Source organism: Acomys minous, assembly GCF_964271855.1.
Source record: "Acomys minous genome assembly, chromosome: 5".
NCBI classification, from domain to species: Eukaryota; Metazoa; Chordata; class Mammalia; order Rodentia; family Muridae; genus Acomys; species Acomys minous.
The window spans coordinates 60,524,018-60,538,358 of record NC_140494.1 but is presented as its reverse complement, the minus strand read 5'-3'; the positions used below and the strand labels follow the sequence as shown (position 1 = coordinate 60,538,358).

The following is a 14,341-nucleotide window of genomic DNA, read 5'->3' as shown; positions in this document are numbered from 1 at the left end:
TAAATCAGCTTTATATATGATATATAATTTGCATATATAAAAATTTTGAATGCATATGCAAAATTAAGGGACCAGTAGTCAGTTAATTTGGAAGGCAATACTGACATTCAGCAGATAAGATTTTGCTAAGAACTAAGGTGCTGTTCAACATGTGGCACTAGCACAACTGAATAGCCATGTACAAAGACTAGGACCCTTACCTCACATCATTTGAAAAAATTAACTAAAAAATCAATGACATATATAAAATCAAAATCTATAAAACTATCAGAAGAAAACATGTAAAATGTTATGGATTTGGCAAAGAATTCTTAGGTATGAAAACAAGAGCATCAGTTACTCGAGTTCATGCTGGCTTCATCAAAATCTTAAAGTCTTATATGTCAAGGATACCCACACCTCCGCAAGAATCTGAAGGTGGAGGACAAGAAGAACAGGCTACAGAACAGGAGGGAGAAACACCTGCAGATGTATATGTGATATATAAAGATCTAAACACAAAAATTAATTTGATTTTAAACTAGGCAAGGCATCTGACTCAGATATTGTCCAAAGAAGAAGTACAAATATCAACAAGAGCATGTAAAGATGTTTGGCTTCATTAATCACTCAAGAAGTGGGGCGGCACTACAGATTACAGGTATTGGAGAAACTGAAGCCCTCAGGTACTGCCTTGGGGATGTAAATTGTGTAGGCAGTTTGGAAAACAGTCTGGCAGTTTTTCAAATGATTAAACATTTAGTTCTCGAATCTCTGTGAGTTCGAGGCCAAATTAGTCTACAAAGCGAGTCCAGGACGGCCAAGGTTACACAGAGAAACCCTGTCTCAAATAAATAAAAAACAAACATAAAAAACTATTTAGTTCCACATGACTTAGCAATTCTAGAGTAATGAAAATGCACATGCAAATTTGAAAAAATAGCATTATTCACAATAACCAGAAGTGGAAGAAAATGACTATGAACCAACAAATGTACATGAACAAAATGGGGCACATCTCTACCGTGGCATACATATTATTCATCCACAAGAAAGAACAAAATACAGCTACATGCTGCAACGTTACTGAATCCTAACAGAACACTGTTAAGTGGAAGGAGCTAGCCATACGGTTACATACGCTGTATGATTCCTTTCACTCACATGAAACTGGCTTAGAGATTTTGTGTAGACAGAATGGAGCCTCCTGTGATGGGAAAAGGACTGGACAAGACAGGTAAGCTACAGGCATTCTTGAGATTATAAAAATGTTCTAAAATTGACCATAGTGACGATTACACAAATTTGTGTGAATATGAAAAAAACAAAACCAAAAACAGTGAGTTGTACCCTTTCAGAGGCTGAGTTGTACACTGTAGTGGTTCTAGTCAATAACAGTGGTTAGAGCCAAACCAGGGCTTCATACGCACAGAGCCTATGCGGTCCCAGTCAATCCAGGCTTACATTCGGAAAGGGACTCTAGGATCTGACTTCCATAGGTCAGGAAGGGGAATACGTATAGACACATTTGCAAGACTCAAGTAATATAAGAGAAGAGCCACAGAGCCATATGTGTTGGGTAAGTTCATCTTCAAAGCCCCGGGAATGCTATGCATTCTTGGTGAGCATTGTTTGCTTTCAATTCAATCAGTTGCTCTTGAAGTAGAAGCCATGTTGACAAAGCAGATGCTTAGAAAGCTCAAACACTAAAGTCAGCTGCAGAAACTTAAAGCATAATTCAAGCTAATGAAAATTTGTGAATTTATTTTGGCATTCATATTTTATTTCTAGCAAATGGCTCAGCGGTTATTTCCATCCTGTGATCGTATTTCACACAGGGCAGTTCTAGAATGGAACAAAAATCTACATGCCAAGAGATGTGTACCCATTCCCCATGCTCTCATTGGAATATTAATAACCAGTGCATTCATAAATCCATCGGCTCTTTCATTTCTTCTCCACAGGCGCTAGTTCAGTGAATACCAATACCTTCCTTGCAGCATCCAACATTATATCATCACATCAGGTACCTGGGCTTAGGCAAAGTTTGGTTCTTAGGGGTTGTTAGTGCGGGCTTGTGACCCCACCTGCTGTAATGGCTGAGACAGGAGGGGTCTTGTGATCAAGTTCTAGACCTTCCTGTGATACAGAAAAGTTCAGGAGCAGCCTGGGAAATTTAATGAGACTTTTATCCAAATAACAAGTAAAAAAGAGGGCTAGGCACACATAGCTCAGTGTTCTCATGGTATGCATGATGAAGTGCTCAGTTTAGCCCTTTGCTGACAAGCAACAAAACCACAGCTGGTATGGTAGCACACGTTTATAGCCTCAGAATCTTGGACTCAGGGGGTAGAGGCAGGAGGGTCGGGAGTTCAAAGCCTACTTCTTCTGTGTAGCAAGTTCAAGGTCAGGCAGAACTACATGAGACTGTTTCAACCTAAAACAGTAAGTGTGATTCCTTAATAACCTTTAGTTTTAGATCTGAAGTAGGCAGCACCACTGAAATTCTTCCAACAAGACTTCACAATCTAGGTGTCTTACTGCAGTAAAATGAAGTAAGTCTAATTCATGAAAAGTAGTAAAAATAATAATCACAATAAGGAATCTGTGGACGCTACAGGAGAACTTTTTAAAACTATACTGAGAGCTAGAAAGGCCTGGAAGAGCTGTTCTTGGGTTAATTCACAGTTCCTTCCCCATAAAAGCTGAAAAATGATTCTAAAATGTTGAATCATAGAGGACAAAGATACTTCTCATAAACAGTGAGAATTTCTTTCTCTAAATATAAACTAAAATAATTGCAATATGATTTCCTTAGGGATTTACAGACAATGGGAAGATACTTCATTATATAAGCATTTATATAAGGAGAGAGAGAGTATTTAATATATGATGTTAAGAAATAGCCAGAAACCTTAAACTCTCTGTTCTCCCTTCTTCCTATCAGCAATTTGTGTGTGAGCATGGGGAGGGGGGCGGGAATCAGCAGGGATGGAGTGGGGGGGGGGCTGTTTACTGGGAATTCAGCCCAGGCCTTCCTGCAGGCTAACCCAGTAGCCCACCACTGAGCTGTGGCCTTAGCTCTTCGTTTTTATCTTCTAAGTATCTGTTGATTTTGTATATTTATCTTTGTTTCCAGAAACACCAATTTAGCCACATGTAGTTATAATTACTCAGTAAATGAGTACAGTTGAAGTCCTACATTTTTAAATGTGAAATCGCTGAATTATTTACAATTATAGATTTGGATAGATAACAGAACTCAGGATATGAGCAAACTGGCTGCCATCAATCTCAGCCACCATTACTGTAATAGCTTACTATCTGGGCTTCTGGCGTCCACTTTCTCCTGCTTTCACAATGATCTTTTCAAAACATAAATTTGATAAAGTAATTTTGCTGCTTAAAACTCTTAAATAGCTCACATTACTTTAAAGATAGAGGTAAGATCTTTTACTAAGTCTCAGGGCTCGGCGTGGTGTCTTTAACTGCCTGCCCAGCCATCTTACTGTCTTCACCACATTACGTTCCACCATGCTGCTGCACTCACAGTTTTTTCCTTTGAACCACTTACCTCAATTTACATTTAGATATTATGGTGTGATTATTTTATTTATGTCTGTCTATACACTCTAAGCTGTCCGATTTCAGTAAGCAGGGACCATATACGGCTTGCCAGCACCTGGCAGAGTGTTTGATAAATAGAGAATGACTATCCCAATTAAAGAATATGAAAGAATCTAAATTCTCACATTACCCTGAAAGTAAATTAGAAAGAAATCTGGAGTTTTAAAATGGAAAGCCAAACAACTCACTTAAAACACTATTATTTTGGGCAAATTAATAGAACTCCAGATACGGTGATTGTTTCATTCTCGGCTTTAGTCTTACTATATTTGTATATGTGAACATAGGCATGCATGCTACAGCTCACATATGGATGGAAGAGAACAGTTTGCGGGAGTCTGTTTTCTCCTTTTCCCATGTGGGGGGGCCTGGGTTTGAACTCAGGTCTTTGGGCTTGGCGGCAAGTGGCCTTACTTGTTGAGCCATATCACTGGCCACAGGAAATACTTCTTAAACAAATATTTTAGAAAAACTCATAAGAAAACTGATCAGCACTGCCTACAATATCAAACAAGTAAAAACTTAAACGTCTATCAGCTGAATCTTTAAAGAAATGTGTCATGTCTTTAAAAGATACTGTTATAGGAGGCCAATCACATGATGTAGTATAAAATTAGAAATGTATAACTCATAATGACAATTTTATCATTGAAAGGTTGGTCAGAAAGAGCCAGAAAAGGTTCTCTGTAAGATGTGGGTTCAAAGTTGTTTTCTTCCTCCTATTTTCTACATCCATAGTCTTGGTAGTTGACAAAGAGCGAACAACCAAAGACAGATTTTTTTCTTTTTTAAAAAATTTTATTAATTTGATCAGATTACAACTCAATTGTTATTCCATCACTTGTATCCTCCCATTCCTCCCTCCCTCCCGCTTGCACCCTATTCCCCTCCCCTAGGTCTATGACCGAGGGGGACCTCCTCCCCCACTGTATGGTCTCATCTTGGTAGCCTGCTTATTCTTTCTTTGAGTGCCCTCAGGCCTCCCCACCAAGGGGAGGTGGTCACCAAAGACAGATTTTTAAATTACTAAAGAATCACTCTGAGACATCGCTGAGTCCAAGCAGCTCGTCAAACTTTAATAACATGGAAAATTATCCATGTTTTATAGTTTGAGAATTTAAAGGTAACGTAAAATTACCTTGTACGTTTTATTAGACTAATAAAATCTGAAGGCTAAACTACAAACCTCAAATTATTTCATTGTGTGTATATGTATGTCTATTTGTATGTGCCAATGTGTACAGGTGTGCACATACATGTGGAAGCCAGGAAAGAGTGCTGGGTGTACTGTTCTATCATTGCCCCCCCATTCCTTTGAGACGGGGCCTCTCATCCTGCTGTAGGCGGGCAGCCAGCAAGCACCAGTGAGCTCCTGTTTCCTCCCTCACAGCATTGGAGTTAGAGGCCCATGTGTGGCCACTTCCTTTTTAAATTAAAAAAATTTTTTTTGTTAAATATTTTTACATATACATTTATATTATCACACATAAATAAAATAAACTACATACAGCAAGAAGTACCACAAAACAATCGGGGATTATATAAATGTTACATTCTTAGTGTTTTGGCTATTTGTATTTGACAGCCTTGAAGAAAACATCTTTCCTATCTTGATGAATCTGAAATTCTGAATGTAAATCAATATCTATCATATCTCATCATTATCAACTTAAAACATCAATCTAGAGCTAAAAACATCTTAACCTCTAACAACTAAGCTTAATTGTAAAACTAAACTATCTGGTCTTCAACCCCATCAGAGACTTGAGAAGGAATAAAATTAAGTACCTGAGTGTAAGGGGTGTGGCCACTGCCAGCTTATTTATTATTTATTTTTAAATGGTACAAGGGTCTGAACTCGGGTCCTCACGCTTCTTGCAGAACAAGCTTTGTTCCCCCCCCCCCCGAGCCATTTCTCCAGCACCCCCACCACAAGTCTCACAGTAGAAGCTAACGAACATCCTCCAGCAGTTAACATTTCAATTCAAAAGAATGAAGAATCTACCATGATAATTAGGCCTCTAAGAGCACTGAAAGATGTGACTCCATTAACACAATCTCTGATCCATCATATCAGTCAAGTCAAAAGACACAGGATGCCACAACGCTCGTTTCTGTTGTGTGGAGGATATCTTGGAAAGAAGAATGAAGTTTCCTAATAAATGTTTTGGTGAAAACTGGAGATTTTTGGCAAGATCTCCTTATTGTCTCAGATCTTTAACACCTATAAGGAATTATAGTTAAAAAACTGAATGGTTCAGATCTAGAACATATCTGTACCAAATATGTAAATCGATGAGGATCTTAAAGTTTTTAAATTATGAAATTTTCTTATAAAATGAGGATAAATTGGGTTATAATTTAAAAATTATAGTCCGAGGAATCCAGCATTTTTTGGACTAAGGGTCAAATGTAATCTAAATTCTAAGTGAAAAATCAGCTTTAGTGATGTAAGCAAGTAGATGTTTAGGAAAAGTGATTACTAGAGGCCTGTCCTCAGCTCCTTGGTAGTTTGTGTTGGGTGTTATACACAGACATACACACACTTACACACTGCCTAACAGCAAGTTTTGATTAACAGGATGGCACAGGGCTGGGAGATGGCTCAGTGACTAAGAGCACTTGCCTTGGCGAGCATGAAAACCTGAGTCCGAATCATCAGCACCCGTATAGAAAGCCAGGCATCTCTGTTCATGCTGTGACCCCAGCCTCTGGGGAGGGCTGAAAAGGAGCAGACCCTAGCAGCTCCCTTGGCCAGCCTAGCTCAAACAGTGGGCTCCTGGTGCGTGACGGGGAGACAGGCGGTCCTCTGCGGTCTGCGTGTGCATGCACACTTGGCATACATCACACATCCATTCACCACGCACACCACCATTCACACGCACTATTTTTATAAATGCGTGCATTCTTATATAATAACATTCACTTACACAATACTTATAGATTTTAAAACATTTTTTAAACCAGGCATAGTGAGATACACTTGTAATCTCAGCACTTAAAAGGCAGAAGGATCAGCGCGAGGCTGGCTTTGACTATCCAGTGACTTTGAGCTTTGCTCTCGTACTTTGCCCAACAAACGTGAGCCAGCTCTTCTTACCACAGGTTAGTGGGAAACATTAGTGTCCTCTTCCACACTCTGAAACCCCCTCTTCTGCTGTCTTACAAGTAGAACTATACTTCCTTATTACTACTCTGACACAAGAAACCAACACAGACTGCACTGGGCACAGTGACACATGCCTAAAATCCCATCTTTCAGGAGGCTAGAGCCAGAACATCACAAGGGGCAGTGAGTTCCATTCAGGTCAGTTTAGACTACATTGTGACACCAATCTCAGTAAGTGTGTGTGTGTGTGTGTGTGTGTGTGCGCGCGTGCGTGTGCGCGCACACGCACACACTCTGAAGTGATGCTTAGATTGACAGGCATCTTTCCATTCACACAAATTGACAGACCATAGAATACCATTTATTTCACTGTCTTTTATATATTTACAAAGATTTCACCAGGTTCCCATTAACAATTAGGAGTAGCCCCACAGCCATATTCCATATTATTTGTACTTTGCTTATTTGCAGATACACATACTCACTTTATGATTGTTTATTATATAGTTTGGACATGTTCAACTAAATCAATAAATTGCAAAAGCAGAAGTTAAACAGACAGACAGACAGATAAACAAACCATCCCCACAGGCATACAGGCACAGGGTAGGTCTAAAGGCCGTGACACCTAGGAAGAGGCCCCTCACATGCAACACACACGACTTCTCTCTTTACATGTTGCCTCCTCACAAGCCAGCACTACTAGATTAGACATTTGGTTTTTTGTTGGGGATTAAGTCACTGGTAATATCAGATGGGCGTGCTGAAAGGAAGAGCGGAAAATTTTGGTTTCTCACTTCTTCCTAATCACTTAGCAGTACACTTTGTGGCTCCAACGCTGGATGCAACTCTTCCTATTCCAAGGAAGTCATGGAACTTTCTCAGCCTCCACTCTCTCATTAGAAATTAGAAATTATGATTGTGGCTAGTGTACACAGCTGAGGCCAAAAGGAAAGGAATCAATAATTACGAGATTTTAGTGCAACACCTATCATAAGATTAGTTCTGAATAAATGACTGCTATTGTTAAAAAGATTTAATTTTGAAACATTTCAAATGTATAATCTTCCTTATAGACATAATATAAATGTTTTGATAGGTATATATTTAAGTCCTTAAATAGTACCCAAGAATTTTTAAAGTGTTTCTCCTTGCCAAAAAAAAAAAAAGTTACTGGTCACCTTTCATAGATTTTACTGAAACTTTCCATTTTACTGAAATTAGAAACTAAGAAACTGCCTTGGCTTTACTAAGAAATTAATATGCCGTGACTAAAGTGTTATACAACTGTGTCCCTTTTGGTGATGAATAAACTGAAAGTGATTGGCCCAAGTCACAAAGCATTTATAAGAAATGGAAAAATAAGCTGGCTGAGTCTTAATAAATCATTATCACTTAAAGTTCTCAGGCTATATATAACTAATTATATTAAAATGATCACACAGTGTATACACTGTAACATCAGACCTAACTTGCTTAGAAAAACTACTAATAGTAAGATCTAGCTTAAATAAAGCAGCCACAAATATTTTTTTTCACATCTTCAAATCTACATTGGCTAAAAAGTATAAAACAAAATGATTTGCTCACCAGAGTAAGAAAATATCTAAATCCCAGTGTCTACATTTCCATCCTGCCACTAGTAGCCTGATTACTTTAATGTTAATCTTCCTGGCTAATTTGTTTAAATCGAAATGAGACAAGAAAAGTAATTTCTAAAGTTCTTTACTTGGAGGCAGCATATGAAAAAATGCATGAATTTAAGAATAACATTTATGCTCATATCATGTCCCTTTAACTTCTAGGTTTTTTTTTTTGTATTGGAGAAAATTTCTTGAAATGAAATCTCATTGGACTTTTCAGTGAAAAGCAAACGAGATGAAACATGTAAAGCCCAAGCGCAAGGGCAGTGTGGAGAATTCACTGTTCCTATCAAACTTATATTTCCTTTTGTTTTCTTACGAGGGCTCAACAGTTTCATTCTTGGACTTGGTGTCAATTATTTTAATCAGAAGCTTCTCTATGTCACGTGCGTTTTCATTCTGAAACACAACAGCAAAACTAATTTACAAAACAAAATTATGTCATTTATAGTATGTGTACAAAGAGGCAGATAGCCCTGTCCGATGTCTAGTGCCTATTTCCAGGTATCTGTCTTTAGATTTACCTTGTATCTGTGTGCGTGCGGCAGATTCTTTCTCACCTCTGTTTTTTGCAATATATTGGTTTAGTTGAACATGACCAAACTGTTAATAGGCTATCATAAAAGTGAACATGCGAATCTATAGATAAGTAAAGTACAAATAATATGATGTATGACTATAATGGTACTCCTAGTTCTTTCTGGGAACCTGGTGAAATCTTTGTCAGTACGTGAAAGGCGTGATATTGTTGTTCTTCTGAAACAAATGGTCTGCCTGGGTAAATGCTGGGTGTGTAGATTTCCCCTCCTAGTGTCTACAGCTCTTGAAATTTGAAGCGTGAATTATCCTATTTATAGTATTGCAGCCCCGCCCAGCCCCAGTCTTCTTCTGAACCCCACTCCCTTCCCCTGAGCAGGGACCAGGTCCCAAAGTAAGGGGTCTATTAATTTTAACAGTTTTAGAGAAGTAATGAAGAGAAGGACGGAAAAGGCTCTGGTACACCTGGGAGGAAACACTAAGAAAGACTCATAACATTAGAGTTACGTAGGCATTTAAGAGTGGACAAAGTCAAACATGGGGCACCAGAGTTCGTGTGAAAGTCAGTCCCCACTCTCCACTCAACTGTGAAGAATGTCCTGTCCATTGGCTAGATCTGGGTAGTGTTTCGATGTTTACTGCATGTATTGTCCTTGGCTGGTGCCATAGTTTGAGCAGAGGAAGGATAGCAGGCTACCAAGAAGAGACTTGATACCCTATGAGCATATACATGGGGAGGAGGTCCCCCTCAGTCACAGTCATAGGGGAGGGGAGTAGGCGGGAAGCAGGAGGGAGGGAGGAATGGGAGGATACAAGGGATGGGCTAACAGTTGAGATGTAATATGAATAAATTAATAAACTATATTTTTTATAAAAGAGTGGACAAAGTGGTGCTGCCTCCTACTTGAGCTTGTGTTCAAACGGCTCTTCGCGTGCAGTTCTGATTGGAGCGAGGAAGACGGTCCCAACTTAACATTTCTGCTCAGATTCACTTATGTTATTGCACGTGGTTGTTTTCTGTGAGTTGTTCTGTTGGTTACATTAGTGATGATGAACTACCTTTGCTAGGCAGGAAACTAAAGAAGTTAGATTTCTAAGAACAACCTCCCTGCCCGGGAATATGGAACAGGCCAGCAATGGCTGGGGGTTGGCTGGCAATGAACCTGCCCAGGGAGCTCAGTACAGTCCCAGACCAGCTCCCTGGCTTAAGTCTAGCAGGGCATGGGGTTTCCAATCAGAGTAAAACAAAGACAGCTCTCTCAAGTAAAAACTGATTTGCTTTAACTTAATTCTAAATGTAATTAAAGGAAAAAAGAAAAAAATTAGAAAGAAATTGTTACACCGAAATTCCAATGAACCATTTCTATTTTTACATTTTACATAATTGACGACATAAGTGATGGAGGTGTTTCAAGAATATTTTTCTCATTATGAAACATTAAGTATGAAGAAAGGATTTAAAAAAGTACCCAGTGGGGGAGCCCTCGTTTAGTAGATGACGCTGAAGATGCATATACATAACATGCTACCAAGTGTTTTATATAAAATATTCCAAAACAACAAAAACATGACACAGGAAGTACTTTTTTTTTCACTTTCTCCCTGGTTTTATAGTACATCATCATTGCATTTAATATCAAAACAATTCACAAAAGTATAAAAAAGAAAATAAAAACCACACAAAATCTCATAGTTCAAAAATAGCCACTTCTAAAGTGTTGTCAATTTTCCAGCTATCTTATCACACACACACACATATACATAGGATTTTATATGACTGGTCAAGCCAGATGCAGAACGTTTTATGCACCACTTTTTAGAGAAATAAAGTGTGAGTGTGTAAACTTCTAATGTCTTTAAGGATGAGTGTGGGTGTGCAGTCTAATTGAGCAGTACCTTTTAAACCAGCCACTATTAAAGGATAGATGATTTCCAAAACTCTCACCAACAGGAAGTAAATTCTAGAGAGTGGCCTATGCATCCATTCTCAAGTGCTTTCTTGTACAGTTATCACCTAAAACTAGAACCCTGGAAGAAAGATGGCTGCATCAAAAATATGTTATCTACTTTAACATTGGTACCTGGTTTTAAGCTGCTCCCCTCAGAAACATAAATCTACACTTCAACAAAGCCTGCATGGAGCTCTGTAACTCACGTGTGCAGTGCCAGCAGAGGCTAGGACACAGTGTTGGGTTCCCTGGGACTGGACTTACGGATAAGCTTAGCTGTTCGCTGCTGCACTGGGGCTGGGAACTAACCCTGGTCCTCCGGAAGGGCGGCCAGTGCTCTTCAACTCTTGGCCATTTCTCCCCGAGTGTCTGTTCCCAACACATACCACTATATCAAGTCCTTTCCATTTCTGCTAAGTCGAAAGGGTCGTCTCCTTTTCTCTCTCTCATTTCCTTTCTTTCTTCCTTCCTCCATCCCTCTCTTCCTTCCTTTGATCTTTCATTCTTTTTCCTTTACTATTAAGTTGAAAATCATTTTATATACTTATTGTCCATTTTTCATTCATCTTCTGGTATAGTTTATGCCACTAATATATTTATGTATCATATTTCTGCCTCAAAATTGTAAGAATTCTATATTGTGACTATTACATTTTGTTTATATTCACAAATATAATTATCTTTCCCTTTTATTTCTACTTCATCTTTTATTGAATGTTTTAAGTACTTATTGCTATTTAATTGTGGAATTACGCTTTTAATTTTGTTTTGTTTGGTTTTGTTGACAGGGTTTCTCTGTGCAGCCCTGGATGTCCTGGACTCGCTTTGTAGACCAGGCTGGACTCGAACTCAGAGAGATCCACTTGCCTCTGCCTCCCGAGTGCTGGGATTAAAGGCGTGCCACCACCGCCTACCTAGGAATTATGCATTTACCTTGGACATTGTGTTTATGTATGGATCGGGGGCATGCACAGGCCTGACTGCATATGGGAACCATGACCGTGTTGAGGTCAGAGGACAACCTGAGGGAATCCGTTCTCTCATTCCACCACATGGGTCCCAAGCAGTGAGCTCAGATCACCAAGTTTGGCAGGAAGTGCCTTTATCCTCTAAGCCATCTTGACAGCCTCAGAATTGTAGTTTCTAAATGTGAATAACCAATGAATACAGTGAATAGCCAGGCCTGGCAGTGCACACCTTTCATCCCAGACCTCAGAAGGTGGCAAGATCTTTGTGAGTCTGAGGCCTATCTGGTTTACATAGCATGTAGACCAGCCTGGTCTACATGGTAAGACCATGTCTTAAACAAACACCAGTCACCTCAAAAAAGAATACAATGAATAATAAAATACATCCCTTTTCCTAAATTGCTAGCTCTAGCAACTTCAGAGGTACAATGTATCATTGGTAGGTAATTTGATTTACCCACCATCTGCCTTCCCAAAAGTAGCTTATTAAATTGTCTCTAAGTTACAATCTGACAATATTCTAACAAGCAAGCAACTGCAGTTCAATCCTGTCTAGAGCTGGTCTACATATAGCAAGAGATTTTTCCCCATATATCTGTTTAGAGCCTATGCAGATTTTAGACTGCTCAAAGAAGGCACCCCACTCTGAACCCTCCAACTCTAGAAAACTGTACCAGGCTTCAGGACACTTGACACGGAGTTGCACTCTAATAACTGTTAGCAGGTCCCTCCCACTGCGCCCTCGGTAGCCAGCCATCACTAGCAACTGTCACTGTTTTAGATAATGCCACCGCATGCATACAGCTTCGTTTAAACCCCTTTTAAGTTGATTTTGAAGATTTCCAAAAGCAATATTATTGGAGAAAAGAAAAGTAGTGTAACCTTTATTGGCTAGTACTATATTATTCTCCAAATGGAGAATGCCACTAACCTTGCACATTCATCCTGTCTCAACCTTATCAGTTTGGACTTTGTCAGTGTTAATGTTGGTTGTCAACTTGATGGGACTCGCAATCACCACGGAGACACGCCCCTGTGCGTGCTTGTGAAGGATTATCCACACGGAGGTGGGCAGATCCACCTGAAAGTATAGGGCTCTGGCCTCTGGCCTTGGGCCCTGGGCACCACATAAAAAGAAGCAAGTGAGCTGAGGGCCGGAAGTCATCGCTCTTTGCTTCCTGGCTGCAGATGGAGTGTGGACAGCTGCCTCAGGCTCCTCCTGCCACGCCTGCCTGCAATGGTGGCCTGTAGCTTTGAGTTGTGAGTCTCTCCCTTTGGTGGGTTTTTTTTGGGGGGGGGGGGATCAGGCTATTTTGTTACAGCAACAGGAAAAGTAGCTAAGACTGCATTTTGTTAGCTTGACAAACGTAAAAGAGAAGTTTATTATCACTTAAAAATATATTTCTTTGGATTGTCACATCTCAGGATGCTGTTTTCTATGAATTTTGATTTAATCAAAATATGAATCACAATAAAATTTGGCTCCTAGAGCGGTTGCAAGAAAGAAAATAAGTCATGATAAATTTTTTTTCTTTGCATTTTAGAGATTAAACAAAACAAAACAAAACAAAACAAAACAAAACAGATCTTGCCTTGGGTTTATTTGTAAGAGCAGCATAGGACACTGGTCACCTGTAAATAGTGTGTAGTAGGTGTGTCCCACCAGTCCATCTGTCTTCACACAGGCAGAAGCCTTTTCCATGGGGCCTTCACAGCGGCCCTGGGCACCTTTGGGAGCCTGAGCAGGGGCCGAAGCCTGGGCCTTAGCTGGAGCGGTGACCTCGGCCTTGGTTTGAACCTTGGACTTTGGTTGGCAGAGCCTACGACCCTTGGCCATGTAGCTTCGAATCTGCTTCCCAAGTTTGGGATGAGCGACGAAACCAAGATGGCTGAGTTTGCGCCTGGGGCCCTTTGGCATCTTGGGCTTAACGGCCTTAGGCTTCACAGGGGCCTTAACAGCCTCTGCACGGCACTGACGTTGTTTGCCTGCATCTTCTTCAGGCATTTCTTGCTGTGCTTCTTGGCAAAGCGCGTGTTCCTCGGGAACTTGGGGTCTACCCCCTTCAGAGAGTCGTATCTTGGTGAGCAGGGTTTCTTGATGCCATTTCTGTGCCATTTGCGGCACTGCTTGTGTGTGGTGTGGCTCTTGGACTTGGCCACTTCTACATGGTAACCGGCAGCTCCCGCAGCTCCTGGGATCGGAAGGGAATGGAAATTTTTCTTTTTTAATTGGAAGAACGGGAATAAGCTCATTCTTTTAAAATGAAGGAAATGTTCATTTTGAACAGAAAAATAAAAATACAAAACATAACCTTGTGTCATAATTCTCAGGTTCAATCACCTTTCATCTTCACAGGGATTTCACATGTGTGGTCAAATTTAGAATTGGGCCTAAAATATACTTATGTTCAGCACTGCTGCTAGAATGATCTTTTCCGAGTACAAGCTTAAAACCACGACTTTAAGTCTCTAGTCCTTAACACTGCTTTTCGGTTCTTGCATAATCTGATATTTTCCCACTTCTCTAGT

At 39.9% G+C, this 14,341-nt stretch overlaps 1 protein-coding gene across 1 annotated transcript; it reads right to left on the bottom strand.

The window, feature by feature from the left end:
- Window positions 1-7,808: 7,808 nt before the first annotated feature.
- On the bottom strand, window positions 7,809-14,006 carry LOC311597064 (uncharacterized protein). Its single transcript, XM_084781112.1, has 2 exons — window positions 13,445-14,006; window positions 7,809-8,757 (listed from the first exon to the last, which is right to left on the bottom strand). The coding sequence occupies exons 1-2, from the start codon at window positions 13,926-13,928 to the stop codon at window positions 8,753-8,755; spliced, it is 489 nt and encodes a 162-aa protein (XP_084637238.1). The 5' UTR covers window positions 13,929-14,006; the 3' UTR covers window positions 7,809-8,752.
- Between the last annotated feature and the right edge of the window lie 335 nt (window positions 14,007-14,341).

What these genes read in the sequence shown, in the direction of transcription:
- LOC311597064 (XM_084781112.1), bottom strand. Translation starts at nt 13,928, where the DNA reads ATGGCACAGAAATGGCATCAAGAAACCCTGCTCACCAAGATACGACTC.